We start from the raw sequence: 18282 nt of genomic DNA, 5'->3' as shown, positions 1-18282 counted from the left end.
CTTTCTTTTTTAACCTTAATCTAAGCAAGTGAAGGGGATAGAGCTAGAAAATATTTTAACAGAACCTTGAATAATGGTTAGAGTTTGGATGTGCAGGGATGAAAATGTGAGGTAGGAGGGAGGAGATTCCAGGTGTAGAAACAGCATACAGACCTACATACCCACATAGACATTCACACGGATTTCCTCTCTGCTCATATTCCTGGAAAGAAGCCATGCATCATCTCAAGGGAGGACAGTCCTCTTGTGGGATTCAGATTTGGCTGTAGAGATCGGTCAAGACTGCTAACCTCACTTTACATGGGCTTGTTGTGACCATTTATGTGGTTTGTATCAGGTGACGGCTGAGAGTGAACACCTTTGGACATTGAAATCCTCTCTGTTCCTTCCAGTTTCAACTCTGTGCCAACTTTTTTCAAGAAAATCCGGTTCCTCCTTCCCCTTTCAGTTCAGCGATCACCGTTAAATCTGCAAAGCCAGTCATCAAGCCAAACAACAAGCAATTCCGGACCACAGTGGGGAACAAGGTACCCAGAAAGTATCTGAGGGCGAGGGGGTCAGGCCCCACAGGGAGCCAGGCAGTGGTAGGGCCCACATTCCAGGCCTGGGCACGGGCACTGAGCTGCTTCACATCTAGTATACATGTAAGTGCAAAGAAAAGCCACAGTTCATCATCATCATACCTCAGCCTCCAAGGCTGCACACACCTGAGCCAACCACGTGTTCACACAATAACATGATTTATTAAGTTCCCTGCTATTTGGGAGAATTGGATAGAGTAGCATTCCGTCCAGAACATAGGACATGCTAATAATCACAGTCATGGTTTGAAAGCTTTCATAGTAGATGTTTATGCGTGAAGTTAACTTTAAGGTTAGGCCTTTTTTTTTTTTTTTTTTGGCCTTGATTTAAGCATCAAATTTCAGTGTGACCTTTACTCTCTGACCTTGTTTCCTAGTTCCGCAGTTCTCTGCACTTGCTCATGGAAACCCTCAATGCGACCACACCCCACTATGTCCGGTGCATCAAGCCCAATGATGAAAAATTACCCTTCGAGTAAGTGTTCCTATGCGGCAGAGGGAAAACACTGAGGAGGTCATGTCTGTCACGATGTTAGAGAATTTGCTTATAATTCTCTTGAACTTTACTGTCTCTGGGTTTTTTTAATGATTCAGAACAACTCTGTCCTTTCCATATACTGTTAGCCAGCACAACTCCTCTAAGGAGGCTAAACCACCTTACCTCCAGGATGAAGCTAAGGGGCTAGCTTTGAAAGAATAGTCTACAACTAAAGTTTATGCAACTGAGAAAGCCAGAGCGTTTCCTTGATTATAAGAAGAATTTGTGTACAGCATGGTGACTACAGTTAATAATACTATATTGTGTGTTTGAAAGTTGCCAAGAGAGTAGATCTTAGGGCATCTGGGTGGCTCAGTCATTAAGCGTCTGCCTTCGGCTCAGGTCATGATCCCAGGGTCCTGGGATCGAGCCCCACATCGGGCTCCCTGCTCCGCGGGGAGCCTGCTTCTCCCTCTCCCTCTGCCTGCCGCTCTCCCTGCTTGTGCTCACACGCTCTCTCTCTCTCTCTCAAACTCTCTCTCAGATAAATAAAATCTTTGAAAAAAAAAAAGAGAGTAGATCTTAAAAGTCCTCATCACAGAAAGAAACTGCTGTAACTCTGTATGGAGATGGGTGTGATCTAGACTTACTGTGACCATTTCACAATATATACAAATACGGAGTCCCTATGTTGTACACCTCAAGCTCCTGTGATGCTGCCTGTCATTTATACCTCAGTAAAAATGAAAATTTGTTTTTTGAAAGAAAGGTGGTAGAGGAACAGAGGTTTCGCCCTCAAACACAGCGTGAGACGTGAGAGTTGCTCTCTGGTGCCCCGGGGACCCCCCAGGCTCAGGAGCGGACGTTGCAGAGTGTCTTTGAGCTGACTAGAGCTGAGAGGTGTCCGAGAGGCGTGACCAGCCGTGGAGGTGGCGAGTGTGTCCGTGGGCCTGCAGATGCTCAGACCTCAGCCGGAGGGTGACCCGTGAGGGGAATTCTAGCATCACATGGGCACCTGGACGAGGTGGGAGGGAACGTTTCCTCTACTCCGGTTGTCATGCAAAACTGAACCTAAGGCCCTTTCCTTAGGAAGCCTTCTCCCTGTTTCCACCATCAGAATTCGTCGCCCCTTTCTCCGCGACCTCAGTCAGCTTCCAGAAGTCTTGCGGAGCTGCTGTTTTCATTTCCCCTCCGACAGGGATCCGTGGAGTAGCTGCTGGGTGCCTGGCGTGGGGATCGGTGTGGGATCGCAGAGGCAGACCCTGCTCCCCAGGGCGCACCGTCCAGGCGGCTCTGCCGCGCTGCTCTTGGGCATGTTTGTCGGTCACGACGGCTAAACCCATCTCCTAACGCATGTCTTCTTTCAGGTTTGACTCCAAAAGGATTGTTCAGCAGCTGCGAGCCTGCGGCGTTTTAGAGACAATTCGCATTAGTGCGCAGAGCTACCCTTCCAGGTTCGTTGTCACTCCTTGTTTTGGGGGAAAAATGCCCAACTTCAGGTCTGCTGAGAACCAAGGGAGTAGCTTCCAGGCTTTTTGTCAGATACTTGCATAAGATGCCCCCAAGATTTTTCCCACTGTGCTTTGAGGAGACCAGAGGAGGGCCACTGACAGGCGATGTGTGGGACGGGCCGCCACCACCCCATCACCCATTCCCACGGCTAGTGAAACCGCCCGCTGCCTCCCCACTGCTCCTGGGAGAGGGAGCCGAAGGGCGAGCAGAGCACAATTGTTGGGGCCGAGTGTTAGCAGAAATACGGTATGGGGGGGCATGCAGGTGTGCTCAGCGTGAGGTCAAAGGTCAGTGCCATCATCCCAGAACTGACTCCACCCCCCCACCGCCACCCCATCAGCAGTGGGATCACCGGACATGCCATGCCTCCTTCTGCTATGCCTCCTTAGATCCCTTTTGACTTTGCAGGTGGACATACATCGAATTCTACAGTCGCTACGGTGTGCTCATGACCAAACAGGAGCTTTCCTTCAGCGATAAAAAGGAGGTGTGCAAAGTGGTTTTACATAGGCTCATCCAGGTCAGTCTTGCTCAGCTCCTGGAATGACCAGCTCTCCCCGTCCCTACCCACCTGTCTCAGGACTGTATTGTCATGAATGCCAAAGAAGAAAATATGCCCCGAGCATTTGTGTGCTGGGTCAGAGCAGACACGCTCACGGGAGCATCATCTCTTGAGGGCAGGAGTCACCATTAGGGACTCAGACTCGAACCCTGGCCTCCCTTCAGAGTCCTCCTACCCTATGTTGTCCTCCCACAATCTAAGGAGCTTTGATGGGCCTGGCTTATATCACATGGTCAACTGAGCTCTCTCTACCCCAGGAGGGTCCCAGACAGGCCACTCCGTGTGGATTTGGGTCATTGCTGCAGCAGTGAGTTGTGATGGGAAGGAAGTAGGGACAGAGGTACCATGGCCAGGAAAGGGGGTGGTGAAGACAAACCAGACCTCTCCAGGCTCTGCTCTCCTGTAGAAACCACACACAGGAAGCTGAAGCTTCCCGATGGCCCAACTGAGAATCACCAAGCATGCACACACCCTTATTACACTACCGACGGACCCCTGAACCTCAAGTCCATTTCTTCCCCCAGTGGCTTTAAACAGACATCTCAAAAAAATAAATTTCGAGGTCATGATCAGAATTTTTCTGCTTTATGTCAAGGAACATATGTGTCAAAATAACAATGTTTTGGCATCTTTGAATCTCTAAACATCTTTTCCAAATATTATAGAAACTCTGAAAGATTTTATTTCTGATTCTATCATTTTTCTCTTCCAGGATTCTAATCAGTACCAGTTTGGTAAAACCAAAATTTTCTTCAGAGCAGGACAAGTGGCCTATTTAGAGAAACTCCGACTGGATAAGCTCAGGCAGAGTTGTGTTGTGATACAAAAGCACATCCGTGGCTGGCTCCAGAGAAAAAAGTTCCTCCGAGAAAGACAAGCTGCCCTGACAATCCAGCAGTACTTCCGGGGTCAGCAAACTGTGAGGTACCCTGGAGCCAAGGAAGCGGGGGGTGTGGTGTGGCTCAGGTGACTGCTCGCCTTGTGGGGAGGGGCCTGTGAAGGAGGAACGGCCTTTCTCCTGGGGGGTGCAGATGTGTGTGGGTGCCCTCCTGCAGCTGGCTGTGAGCCTGGAGATGAGAAGGTCATGTCCTCAGGGCAGGTAGTGCTGACCCTGCCTACCGTTCCCATGGCAGAGGTGACCCCTAGGACCCCGAAGCTCTGATCAGGGTTTTGAAGTGAGACCAGGTAGAGGAGGGACTGGGCCCTTTTCCCGTGGGAAGTGAAAATGCCAAAGGCAATCAGGGTCCTGGGGCAGCCCCTGCGTAAATGCCGTGAGTAGCCACTGACCAGCCTACTTGCAGATAGTGGGGGGCCGACCGTACCCGAGGGGTCCATGGCAAGGCTCTGCCAGCAAACACAGAGCGCCCACCGAGGGGATGGCTGAGTGGAGGGCAATTCCGCCAATCTTACGCCTCACTGAGTGCTCCCCAGAGGCCGGGCTGGGCTGGCCAGTGAGATGGCGTCCTTCCGGACAGCAGGGTGTGCTAGTGTGCGTCCACGCTGCCTCTGTCCTTGGCGTGCTGTGAGGAGAATTGAGAAGGCAGCTGTTTAAGGGTCAGGCTGTGTCACAGAACCCGACCTCTTCCTGAGCTGGAGGCCTGACCTCCAGCAGCATCTGGGCTTCTAGACGTGACGGGCACACCACAGCCTTCATCTCTGTGTGCTCCAAACTGGGCTTTGCCAGTTTGGCAAATATACCCCAGATGACTGTCTGACACATATACACAGCCGGGCCTGCCCTCCCGTGCCCCTGGGTCAGGTGATAGCAACCATCTCCAGGGCAGGAAAAGCCAGGGTTATTTTCTTCCCCAACTCAGGCCCCCTTTTTGTTTGGGAATCACCGTGGCCTGACAGTTTTATCCCGGCTTACCTCTCATGTCTGTCCCTTCATTCCACTCCCATGCCCCTGTCCGGCATGAGGCCTCCACCACCGCTTGCCTCCTGGTCCCACAGCACAGCCTCCCCCTGCTGCCTGTCTTCCTGAAGCAGGGCCTGTGGGAGCCACTGCCCTCCTCTTGCCCTTAATGCCTCCAGTGACCCCTATTTCCTACACTCAGTCATGACAAGGCTTTCAAGGCCCCCCATGGCCTAGATGCATTCACAAGAATGGAAGCTCTGGGAGATCCGGGACCCTGCTTTCATACACCATCGTGGATATTCAGTAACTGTATTTTGTAAATAACAAATGGTCTCTGTTTTTCTAACCTCACTGACTAATTTGTTTCATGTATCTTATATTCTGACAGTTCCAGACAAATTCTTTTTCTGAATATTTCAGGCATTGCTTAGGTGCCCGTGTGTTCACTGGTCCTTAGCCTGAAATGCCTTTTCCAACCTTCACTTTCTCCAGAAATCCTATTTTTCCATCAAGGCCTGGCTCACAGGCAGAATCTCTCTTACAGATCTATTGGTAGTTACTTTAGTTTTCCTTTTATCCCACCTGGCCATTTATAAATCTGTCTGCTACATGGGGTTGTAAACTCTGAAGGTAAGAACCTTGTCTTTTGGAACACTACATCAAAAACTAATGATGTAATATATGGTGATTAACATAATAATTAAAAAATTTAAAGAAAAAAAAAAAGAACCTTGTCTTTGCTTCCAGTCCTTTAGACAGGAGTTGACAAGCTTTTTCTGTAAGAGCCAATTGTTTGGGCTTTGGGGGCCATGCAGATTCTCACAACTTTTCAACTTTGCTGTTATTAGCCACGGATAATACACAGATAATAGGTGTGGCCGCATTCCCATAACACTGGACAATAACAGGCGGAAGGCTGCAGAATTGGTCCCCAGGCTGTAGTTTGCCAATCCCTGATCTAGAGCTTCTAGCATGGTTTCCCACGAGGCTGAATGAGCAGGTGAAATGCCAGAGCCCAGTTGTTTTCACATATGTGAGTGACGGTGGATTGATCGACCTGAATATGAAGAGTGTGCAAGTTGCCATGTCATTCCCCTGGCCTGGAGCAGGTCCACATTCAGATCAGGGTGAAAGGAGAGGTGATGAGCCTGACTTCCAGCGGGCGTTAGAGTCAATGAGTTCTAGAGTTTAATGGGTAGATTTGCAAAACATTTGACTATTCCTCAGTGGGGGAAAAAAAAAAACAATGCTGTGCCATCTCGTCACTGTCCCATAGAAGTCAGTGCTCTGTGGATAACAGGTTCACTCTGCATTCTTTCTAACCAAGGAAAGCTGTTACGGCAATAGCCTTGAAAGAAGCATGGGCAGCCATCATCATTCAGAAGTACTGTCGTGGGCATCTCGTCCGTAATTTGTACCAGCTGATTCGCGTGGCCACTATCACCATCCAGGCCTACACCCGAGGGCTCCTGGCAAGGAGGAGGTATCGAAAGGTATGGCCGAGACCCCGTGCTTTCTTAGGACACGGGTTCCCCAGGGCTCAGGTTATTTTTCACCAGTCATAGTGAGATGTTTTTTTTTTCCCGCATGAAGACCTTCATAGAGAGCAGGGAGTCCTGGTATCTGAGTGTCTGTTCATACATGTCCACTACAGGTCAGTTTGGTCATCGTTTCAAAGATCTAGGCGTAATAGGACTCTCTAGGTTGATTACAAGAAATTTGTATTTTACACTGCGAGAATATTTTGATAGTTGCATCTCTCAACGTTGGAGGAGTTGATGAGAGAAACAGTAGAGAGCCAATCTGCATTTCATAAAATCTTGTTTTAAAGATGCTGGAGGAACACAAGGCTGTGATCCTTCAGAAATATGCACGGGCGTGGCTGGCCAGACGCAGATTCCAGAGTATCCGGCGATTCGTGCTCAGCATTCAGCTTACTTACAGGGTCCAGCGTTTGCAGAAAAAGCTAGAAGATCAGGTAGGTGTTCATAATGTATCTTTCATATGTACTTTTCCTAACCGATTTATTTTGTCTTGGGCCAATTCCTTAGCTAACGCTGTTAAGATTTATGCCCATGTGTTAGGAGGTTCCAATAATTTATGTGGACCACCTGATCTAGAAAACAGAAGTACACTGTAAAAGGCTGCTCCGTGCAGTTGTGTAGGTTGTACACTGCACAAGGACAGCTGCCCAAGAGTGCAAGTGGGGCTGAAATCCAGGCTGGCTTTGCTTTTGCCAAGCTCTGTGTCTTGGTACAAAGCTGGGCTGCCTTGAGGCAGGGGTGCCTTTTTCTCACCAGCACAAAGATGTCAACATGCCAAGCCAGGCTCCCTCAGGACTGTGTTGGCTCAGAGGAGTTGCTCCTTTCTAATTTGCCCAGAAGTCTATATGGTCTAACTGCAGCCCTGCCTATTTTGGGGAGACTCCTCATACCATTTCCACTGGTAGGAAACAAAATTCACATGCTCTTAGCCAGTGGGGAAGGGCTGTGACATATGCAGTATCCAGATCTATAAAACTCACTCCTGGGCCTGTCCCAAATAACACCGAGCTTCTCCTAGGGTAAACTTGAAACTTAGCCATGAACGATGCCATAGGAGTCCTTAGTGAAGGGATGAATGTGCAAAAAATCCCTTGAGGTTTTGATGCATCTTCTCCTCATTGTGCTCTTGTGCGGCAGACCTCATGTTATGTGGCTTGTGCAGATCAGCACCAAAGAGCTGCCATGACAGCTGGGAGCGGGGCCCTTGGAGTCCTGACACTGCCAGGGCTCCATGCGAGGTATATTCCTTTGTTAGGGCTGCTGTAACAAACGGCCACAGCCTACGTGGCCTACACAACAGCCATTTCTTTTGTCACACTTCTGGAGGCTAGAAGGCCAAGATCAAGGTGTTGGCAGAGCTGGTTTCTGCTGAGTTGTCTCTTCTTGACTTGCCGATGGCAGTCTCCTCCCCATTTCTTCACACCATCTTCCCTCAGTGTCTGTCCTAATCTCTTCTTATAAGGACACCAGTCATACTGGATTAGGACCTGCCAATATCACCTCATTTTACCTTAATTTTGTCTTTAAAGACCCTATCTCTAAATATAGTCATTTTCTGAAGTGTTGAGCATTAGGACTGTAACATGTGAATTTGGGGGGCAGCAGGGGACACAGTGTATCCCATAGCACTAGGGTTGTCTTAGAGCTCCAAGATTGGGCTGGTCCCACACTAAAAGTGCCATCAGCTCAGGAAGTTTGACCAGATCTGCCTTGCTATTTGCACTGGGATGAAGATGCTCATACATGCCATCGTAATGATAAGTGGGATCATTGTAGATAAAGCTCTGATAGATTTAGATGCCATGTCAAAGGTTGTGAGAGGCAAATGGAACAGCTTCTTTATTTTGGATAAACCCCTAAACATCTGCTGTTTTTTTCTTCTAGAACAAAGAGAACCATGGGCTGGTGGAGAAGCTGACCAGCCTGGCGGCTCTTCAGGCCAGTGACATGGAGAAGATTCAGAAACTGGAATCCGAGCTGGACAGAGCAGCTGCCCACAGGCACAATTATGAGGAGAAGGGGAAGAAATACAAGGCTGCCATGGAAGAGGTCTGTGCTGGTTGTGATTATGGAAATCCAGGCAAGAGGTCATGGCACAGCATTTTCCCACAAAGCAGATTTCTGCAGAACACATCAATTTTTGCTGTTGGCTTCTATCAAAAAAGGAAGCCTACCTTTCAGGGGAGGGGAGGTCAGAGACCTAGAATCTGGGGGAGGAGGAGGAGACTCATGCTTCAAGACATACAGCATAAGGTTTCCTCTTTTTTCAACCATCATGAACTGATGAAAGCCCTTTTAAAGAGAAGGAGCCCTGGCTGGATGCTTTCCTCTCTTCCAGGATGATCTTGGTCCCCGGTCACTTGTCCTTCTGGTGTGTGCCCTGAAGCATCTTCCCCAGAACAGCAGTGCAAAGCTTGGGGCAGGTTTTCGTCTCCATGTTGTAGTAAAATGAGCAGTAGGCAGAGATCAGATGCCCCTGGCTCAAATCTCATCTTTGCTGCCGTCTGGTTGGGCGACCTTGGCAAGTCCCTTACCTTCTCTGATGTGAAATGGGAATAACAAAAAGGGACTGACAGGGTCATTGTGAGAATAAAATTGTCAGATGAAATCATTTAGCCAAGTGCCTACCACAGAGCCCTGCACAAGTGTGAGCTGCAGTTTTCTGAAGAGGTAGTATTTATTACCCTCTATTCTCCTGTACTTTCCAAAGTCCTGGAGTGCCCAGGTTTGTGGCAGCCTGGAGCCTCAGGGCACCCTCCGCGTTGCAGGTACTGCCGGTCACCAACTGTCAGCACCAAGTGGCCCTAGCTGCCAGCTCAGCAGATACTTTACTAGGAGAAGCTAAAATAATAGAGCTTCTGTCCTGATCACATCCTTCCGGATGGATCCACTTTATATCATAAATTATTTATATCATATTAAATATATAAATACCTTGGCTATTGAGAAGCTTCCAGAAAAGGACAGAGGCATTTCCCTGGCTATGAGGAGACCTTGGATTTAGTTGTTTCTCCTTGACTTCGGCCATTGCCGGGCCAGGTTGAGAACTAGTGTCTGCTTGAAGTCACATGGAGCCCTTGTGCATGAGGTGGAATGCAGCATCTTGCAGTGGGCTGGCGCTGGCTGTTAGCCATGGAAAGGAGCTGAGACAGATAGATGCGTGGATGCATAGATGCAAGGATGGATGGATGGATGGATGGATGGATGGATGGATAAAAATGCAGCCTTTCACCAAGAAAGGCTGTACTGACAAAACTTCAAGTGAGGTTTTTAAAAAGCTTTTTTTCTTCCTCTCACTAGAAATTGGCAAAGCTTCAGAAGCATAATTCAGAACTGGAAATACAAAAAGAGCAAATAGAACTACAGCTCCAAGAGAAGACTGAAGAGCTGAAAGGTAGAGCCCAAGGTGGCCCAAGGCGTGCTTTCATGTGCTCACCTGTCCAGGCATTTGAGAAATAACTAGTGTGAACTGAGTTTTAGGCAGAAACAAGAATCTGTGATGTATTCCCAGTGAGATGAGAACGTTTCTTGCCTGGCAGGGAACAACTGTATTTAACTTGTGGTAACATTACCCTGCAGACTCTTCCGTTTTATTTCCATCTTTTGTTAGACAGCACAGCAATCCCTGTCTCAGAATTGCCTGGGCCGTTTGCTAAATACAGATGTTTGGGCCATTGGCCTGGAACTCTTGCATCAGGAGATGGTGTCTGTGTATGGTACAGCCAGGGTGGTTCAGACATCTGTGTTTTTAAAAAACTTTGTGGTGATCCTGATGCACAGGCAGGGTAATGCTGGAGTAATGTTGCTGCTGGCCAAGGATCTGTAGTCAAATTTCAGATCTGTCCAAATGACTTGGTGTAAGTGGTACCCCCTCCTCTCCTCCTGCCCTGGCTCTGAGTGCAGGCCCTGCTGAGCCCTTGAGCCATAGCACCCCCAGGCTGTCAGATGCAGACCCTTGTATCCAGTGGTACCACTTTCATTCAGGGGTGTGAGCAGCCACCTTTAGCCTAGCTCTGTCCGATGCAGGTGCTAATTGCAAGCACTTGCTCAGTCCCAATAGGAACGGGAACCTGACGGTTCCTGACCAGATGGTTTAAATGTCCACACCTGATCATCTGTCCTGTCCAGGGCTCTTTCCTACAAGCTCTGATGGGGCAGCAAGGGCATGGGAGTTCAGGCCTGGGGATCTAGCACACACCAGAGGCCCAGCAGGGAGTGGATACCCCAGCATCCAGAGGAGCAGAGGAGCCCTGGGGGTTCGGGTCAGAGTGTGGGAGAAAGACATGTCAGTAGGAGGAAATAAACATCCCGAGTGCTGGCCGGCAGAGCAGAAAAGGCTGTTCAGAGGATGGCAAGCACGGGAGTGACCTCCTGCTACAGATAAGGCGCATCCTCCACCCAGTCTCTGAGGACCGATGGTGTGGGCGCCGATGAGCTCACGAGGTCAGAGTAAACCTCAGACCTGAATTAAGGCAGGGCTTGCCCACCTCTACCTTTTTTATGACAATATACTGCTCCCTGGTGTACTTGCTCTTTCTTCTAATTTTAAGTGGGTTTTTTCCCACAAGAACATTTAAATTCCTGTAAGTGTGTCCTTACAATTACATATTTGACAGCACTGACATATTTGGGTCCATAATTTTATATTTCCTCCTAAAAAGTGCCTGAAAACTTTCAAACCCCATCATAAACTGACGGTTTTTCTTCCCATAGGGTCTTTGTGTACTTTTTAATAGTAATATATATTATCTCAAAGCCAATATGCCTTTTTAAACAAATAATACTCAGACCAAAAAAAAAGTACTATCAATGAAACTATTCACACATTTCTAGCATGACCAATTTGTGAGAATTATTATTTCCCCTTCTTGTCTGTATTTCTAATTTCTAAATTATAAAAGTGACAGTTACCCTCCCATCTTAAGTCTTACTCATGATTGTTCTCAGAGCTACGCTTTTTTACATGTGACATGAAACCATCGAGGCATTGATTTGCAGACATATTTCAAAGAGCATTCTCTCTTCACAGAAAAAATGGACAACCTCACCAAGCAGCTCTTTGATGATGTGCAAAAAGAAGAAGAACAGAGAATGTACGAAATCTAGTTTGCCTTAAAGCTATGGCTTCCTTCTCTCTCTCCTGTTTTATATTTTGCTTCTCAGCTTGCAGATGGCAGGTCACAGATACAGGAAAGCGGGGCGGGGGCGGGGGTGAATATATTTGTAGGAAGCAAGAGACGCAGGTATGTGAGAGCCGAGTCCCCCAGGGTGTACCTTTCAGGCCTGGCACAGGTCCTGCAGCTCTGGGCAGTAGGCCCCCAGGAATTTCTCACTTTCCCTTCATTGCTAAGACAGAAGTTCAGACACTGCCCTCCCTTTCAGCTTCCCTCAGGTCCAAGAAGTAAAACTATTGCCTAGGAAATAAGCCTGTCTCCCTCCCATGTCTGTTGTGTCTGTTAACTTGACTCTAGGGGGCAATAAGGGATGGAACCCACCTCACAATAGTTAAGACAGGTCCCCATGATCTTGTACTCTACCAGCCCCACCTTTCCTGTCTCAGTACCAAATGCTTTGCTAATCCGTAAAGACTGCAGTCTACACTCCCTTCTCTTATAGAGTCAACTCAAAGGTTTTAGATCTCAAAGGAGGGATGCGTGGCAGGGTGTTGGGGAGAGACAAAATATTCTTGGCATGTTTCTGTTGGGGGCTGGAAGGCTCAGAGCTGGGGTGGTAGGATATACAACTTCCCCACCTCATTGGCAGAAGAGCCTGAGTCTTAGTAAGGAACAGGATGCCAAAACGTTAGTGGCAGGCATGTCACCGAAGAGCTCCAAGAGTTACAGATACGTGTTTCACGATCCTATGTGAGTTTTATTTTTATTATTTTTTAAAACCATTTTATTTATTTATTTGAGAGCGAGAGTGAGAGAACACAAGCAGGGGTAGTAGTAGAGGGAGAGGGAGAAGGCGCCCCACTAAGCAGGGAGCCCGATGTGGGGCTCAATCCCAGGACCCTGAGATCATGACCTGAGTCAAAGGCAGATGCTTAACGACTGAGCCACCCAGGTGCCCCATGTGAGTTTTAAAATAGGGAGATTGGGTTCTTCACCTTGAAAATTTTATTTTTCGGGGTGCCTGGGTGACTCAGTCTTTCAGCATCTGCCTTTGTCTCAGGTCATGATCCCAGGGTCCTGGGATCGAGTCCCGCATCGGGCTCCCTGCTCGGCAGGAAGCCTGCTTCTCCCTCTCCCACCCACCCCCAGCTTATGTTCCCTCTCTCGCTGTGTCTCTCTCTATCAGAAAATAAATAAAATCTTTTTAAAATTAAAAAAAAAATAAAAAGAAAATTTTATTTTTCAATGAACTCTCAACTCTAGGAGAGGGTCTCAGTTCTTGGCCTCTCACTGTGTACTAGGGCCACTTGGGAGCAATTACTTCAAGAAGGGGTTTGGAGAGGCAGGCTGAGGCCAGGACCCTTTAAGTTCTTTGCAGTCCTCATCAGCACTCACCTGTAGCTTGGTCTGGTCCCTGGTCAGCTGACTGGGGACGTTTTAGCCCCTGTCACAACCCTTGAGGAGTGTCCAGATGCCCACAGCCTGTGGGTGACTCCTGACCAGCATAGGTACAAGTCTGCGATTCTTTCAGCATAGACTGCTGGCTGCAGTTTGCTTCTTTGAAGGTGTTTTACTGCCCTCTTCGGAGCACTGTGGTTTTTTGAAACACCTGAAAACAAAGTTAAAGAAGTTTGTTAACATCTATAAAAGGAAATGAAACACAAACCTACTGGGAGTGTGACTCTCTTCCTGGGCCTTCCCCCTTTGTGCTACGGAAGCCAGTCATAAAATGAACTGAGATGAGAGCCTAGCAAGTAGAGCGATGATTTAATAAAGTCCTGGAGCCCCTGGGACTGCTTCTGTTCTGACTGGTCCCTCCGGGGTGGGCTGGTCTAGGTCGTATTTCTCTCATGTTATTTTCTTGGTCAGTCATCCCATATTTAATTGAGCAACTGTCTCACAAGGAATTGGGTTTCCATGGACTTTGGGGCACCTGGATTTGCTGCAGTTTATTGTAGAATGTTTGAAGGGCTGGCCCCTCTGACATGTTAAATGGCTGTATTAACTTATTTAGGACCTAGCCAAACCCTTCTAGGATCCGTGGAACTTGGCAGGGCCAAGACTTGGCAGAATGTGCCAAGGTCTTTTCGGAGGGAAGGGGCCCCTCCAAGAGACCACAGGGAAGCCCACGGAACTAGGGTGGCTTCAGGAATGGAGTATGGCCCCCACCGCCGAGTCTTTGAGTTCAGCCTTCCTACCCTGTGTTTCCTCTGTGTGACCATAGCAGAGCCACATTTCTCAGATCAGAAGGTATAAGAAGTTTCCCTAACCTAAGGGGACAGGAAACTGGCAGCTAAAAATAAGGCCGTTGTCTGTTGGAACTGTCACAGTGGATCCTAATTAACCCGTCTCCTTTCCGAGTCTCTTCTTATTATTTTCAAAATGATGTATTGTTCTAATTCATGGTAAAGACTTTAGAGAAATCTTGAATTAATTCTTTCTTTTCTTTTGCGTCTAGACTTCTTGAAAAAAGTTTTGAACTGAAAACACAAGACTATGAGAAGCAGATCTGCTCTTTGAAAGAAGACCTTCAAGCTCTCAGGGATGAGAAAATGCGCCTGCGGCACCAACTAGAGGAAGAACGCCTCAGCTCTGACAGCTTAAAGGGGGAGGTGGCCCAGCTGAGAAAGCAGGCAAAGGTAGAAGGCGCTTCTCGCTTGCAGATGAGCTCTTGGGCTACGTTATCTGAGCGGCATGGAGGGGCAGTCTCACACTCCCACGGGGTCAGATAGCTGAGAGCATCTGCATAAGGGCCAAAGTCAGAAGGACCCTGATTTCTCCAGTTTTTCTAAGGATGAACCCCCAAGTTGCCTTTGACTCACCAATAACTGGTTTTCATTTTTTAAAAGTCAGCTTTCTAACTCTTTCAAAATTATATAAATTTATTCAAATATGCTGACCTAGAGAATATTTTCAAATTAAATGACAAATTGATCTGAATCCTTCTTATACATTCCATCATGTTGTTATAGTTCTATAAATACCTGTGTTAAAATTACATTACCTTATTATCAGAATCTTTTATTTTAAATAGTTATCAGAAAATCCACAAAAGCAATGATCCATGCTTGGACAACCGAGGCTTAACTGAATTCCTTCCCTACCAGAAAACACAAACCCGAGTGTCCCTATGTTCTTCAGTGCAAAACATTTCAGTGTAAGTTTGGAAAGCTTTTAAGCTTCCACTAATGAAATGCATGTTAGTAGAATATTGTTAAGATTATGCAAATGTTCTCTGTAACGGTCGTGGAATAGCCACGCATGGCCTAGAAGAACTTTAGGAATCCCCTCTGGGTCACCTCTTGACTTCACAGGAGAGCTGTCCACATTCTCTGGGCCCCGGTTTCCTATTGTTGAAAAGGAGGAGTTTGGACTGTGGGATCAGGGAGGACCATGTATTGCTCTGACTGCTTCACTCTTCAGAGTCACACGAGGCTCACGTCAATCCATGGGAGTCATGTCCTCTGACTGGTCTGCATCTTGGGACATCATATCACTGCTCTTGGAGTGAGGCCCCACTATTTGTCACTCGCTCCCTCTTTGGTAACTAAAACTTGGTCCAAACCCTCTGATGTGGTATATTAAGATTCATCTGATTTTCACAGAAAATAAACAAACAGTCTGTAAGTAAATACATCTGTGACTTGGAACATTTGCTGAAACATTGCCAAGAGCAGGGCTTTTGGATTGGACAGTCCTGGGGCCCCATCAGCCTTCCTGTGTGGCCCCGAGCATGCCACCTCCCCTTCTGTAGCCCCAGTGTTCTCATCTATAAATTACTACTCCCTCTCTGTGTGGCCTATTATAAGGATGAGGTCGCGTATGTAATGTGATCGGTAAATGTCAGTTGGATCTCCCTCTACACCCACTGAAGAAACTGGAGCTGTAGCCCTTAAACACTTAGACTGAGAAAAGATCATGGAGAGGTTATTTCCTGCTGCATATCTCCCAGAGCTATAAAACCTCACACCCGTGATCCTTACTTAGGCTGCCCTCTCGAGGTAATAAAGGCAGCATACCGCCTCTTCCCCTCAACCTGTGCTCCCTCTCAGTGCACCCTGGTTGCACCCCCACAGCCAACTCCCAGCCTCCTGGGTACCCCTGGCTCAGCTGCTGTGGCACATTTACACCTGGCAGGAGCTCAAACCCACAGTTATGATAGTGGTGGCTTGCTCACATCCCTGCATCCAAGAGTTCATCATACAGTGAAAGAGAATTTAGCCCCTTAGATTTTACTTCTTTTGAGCCCCCTTCCTCTGTAGTAAGGAGCTATTTTCCCTTTATGTAGTGAGGAAACTAATTCTATTGTTACAACCAACTATGAGAATAAGTTAACAATATTTTGAGCAGTTAAACATGCTTCAGGGCCACACTGTGTGGGCAGTGATGATTTAACAAGATCCTAACTGGGTGAGGAAGTCTTGGGTAGATTCACAATACTGTAATAGTATTCTCTTTGTCTGGCATAAGCTGTAATAGCTACTTTTTCTTCACCCGGTACGGTCATTGCTGTGATACAGACAATCTCTGAGTTTGAAAAGGAGATAGAGCTTCTTCAGACACAGAAGATAGACGTGGAGAAACACGTGCAGTCACAGAAACGGGAAATGAGAGGTAAGAAAAATACGAGTCACTGAGCCCATGGGGGCAGACCGAGTTTATCACGGGCGTCACTGCTAAGGAAATGTATCCTTTGGTATGAGCCCGGTTAGTTTGCTGGTTGGTTGGACATGTGGCAGGTTGAACAGCTGGTTGACTTCATAGCTGGTAGGTTGGTTAGCTGATTGGTTGAATAGCTGGTAAGTTAGCTGATGGTATGGTTAGCTGGACACTCTGTGAAATCTAGAAAGGTGGGACCAAAAAAGGGAATGCGAGAAGAGAAATCATGCAGAAATGTCATTTATACCAGCTCTGCATTTTCCCCTCAGAAAAGATGTCTGAGATCACCAAACAACTTCTTGAAAGCTATGACATTGAAGATGTTAGAAGCAGGTAATCATTTTCGCGTTACCAAACCTTTAGAAACATATAACACATGAGTGAGATGATGGATTTTCTTACTCCCCTTATTTTCCAGGCTCTCGTTGGAAGATTTGGAACATTTAAATGAGGATGGAGAACTTTGGTTTGCTTATGAAGGACTAAAGAAAGCAACACAGTGAGAAATTTCCCCAGAGTTCTTTTTGATTTTCAGAGATAATAAATATTGGAAAGTCAAAAGTTTATCTTCCACAGATTTGACACAAAGGAAATTCCTTATAGTGGGTTGATCTAATAATTGCTGGAAATATTTCAAGAATTAAGTAATGAGCTTAATAATGAAAAACAATCTTTTTATAGGATAAACTTCTGAGTCATAAAACCTGTAATCTGTACAGGGAAAACTGATTATATGAAATAAGTTAGCCAGTGTTACTATAGAGATACAGCTATGTTTAGATTTAAGGAGTTTGCTGTAATCTTTTACTTACAAACTTTATCTTTTAGAACAATTTCAGGTCCACGGCAAAATTTAGCATAAAATACAGAGATTTCTAAGAGATTTCCCTGCCCTCACCCCACACAACCAGTATTGCTATCCCCATCAGAGTAGTATGTTTGTTAAAATTGATGAACCTACATTTATCTGTCATTATCATCCAGAATCAGTAGTTGACTTCAGGGTTCACTATTGGTGTTGTACATTCTCTGAGTTTAACAGATGCATAATGAATGTATATTTACACTTGTTGCATACAGAACATATTCTTAAACTATTAATGTGTAACTTTAATAATGCCTAAAATTTTTTACTGTTAACTGCATATTAATGCCACATAATGCTTCCTAACTGGCTAGAAGGATTTTATAATTCCACCTGCCAAATTCCGTAGCCTGTCACCCTGTGTATATATGTAAACTTTGTGTCCTTAGCATGGTTCTCATTGTGAATTTTCGTAACTGCTGGGCATGTGCACGCTCATGGTCAGCACAGCAGAACAAAGACCATGTGGCTCGTTTCTTGGCCCCTCCTCTGACAGCGTTTTGGAGAGCCATTTCCAGTCCCAGAAGGACTGCTATGAAAAGGAGATCGAAGCTTTGAACTTCAAAGTGGTGCATCTAAGTCAAGAAATCAACCACCTGCAGAAATTATTTAGAGAAGAGACTGACATCAATGAAAGTATCCGTCATGAAGTTACCAGGCTAACATCGGAGAACGTGGTATGATCTTAGCCGTGGGGCCCTGGGGTGGCCATTATTCTAGAGATGTAATTTGTTAGTGGAATAAAATTCAGTTTCTTGGCAGTAAACGATGGATCAGAATTATGTTTTCTGGAGTGAAATAACTGGGTCAGAAAGTAAACTATAAAATTACCCTAGGCTGGAGAGCACTTTGGTTTGAGAGTGGGTTTATTCACCATAGGATGGGTCCAAATTCTGTGATGTGCACGTGTATTTTTAAATCTGTGTATTTTAAGTCTAGCTCTAACCCCTTGGAAAGTGACCAAAAACGCTAAGGTAGAAGGATGACTCTGGAGTGGGGCATGTGTTCAGGTCTGTCCCTCTGTGCTTCTCATCTCGTTTTCTCAAGGACTTCTCTCTTCTGTGATGCCAGTTCTTCCTCCCGGAGTTTTTCTCATCCTTTCTTCTAAC

General features: G+C 46.6%; 1 protein-coding gene across 3 annotated transcripts in view; it reads left to right on the top strand.

Moving 5' to 3' along the window:
- Positions 1-18282, top strand: part of MYO5C (myosin VC) — a 90005-nt gene that overhangs the window by 45739 nt on the left and 25984 nt on the right. For all 3 annotated transcript variants that reach the window (XM_073877018.1, XM_073877017.1, XM_025883776.2), the window contains exons 15-29: positions 393-527; positions 959-1056; positions 2427-2513; positions 2980-3091; positions 3846-4057; positions 6319-6484; positions 6823-6969; positions 8420-8584; positions 9836-9929; positions 11565-11628; positions 14108-14288; positions 16170-16263; positions 16578-16641; positions 16727-16807; positions 17670-17850. In XM_073877018.1, coding sequence (XP_073733119.1) covers positions 393-527; positions 959-1056; positions 2427-2513; positions 2980-3091; positions 3846-4057; positions 6319-6484; positions 6823-6969; positions 8420-8584; positions 9836-9929; positions 11565-11628; positions 14108-14288; positions 16170-16263; positions 16578-16641; positions 16727-16807; positions 17670-17850 — 1881 coding nt within the window. The remainder of the gene's footprint in view (positions 1-392; positions 528-958; positions 1057-2426; positions 2514-2979; positions 3092-3845; positions 4058-6318; positions 6485-6822; positions 6970-8419; positions 8585-9835; positions 9930-11564; positions 11629-14107; positions 14289-16169; positions 16264-16577; positions 16642-16726; positions 16808-17669; positions 17851-18282) is intronic.

Source organism: Callorhinus ursinus, unplaced genomic scaffold, assembly GCF_003265705.2.
Source record: "Callorhinus ursinus isolate GAN/ISIS: 27379988/994484 unplaced genomic scaffold, GSC_fseal_2.0 scaffold25, whole genome shotgun sequence".
NCBI lineage: Eukaryota > Metazoa > Chordata > Mammalia > Carnivora > Otariidae > Callorhinus > Callorhinus ursinus.
Note: the sequence above shows the minus strand (reverse complement) of the source record. Positions and strands in the feature narration are given on the sequence as shown.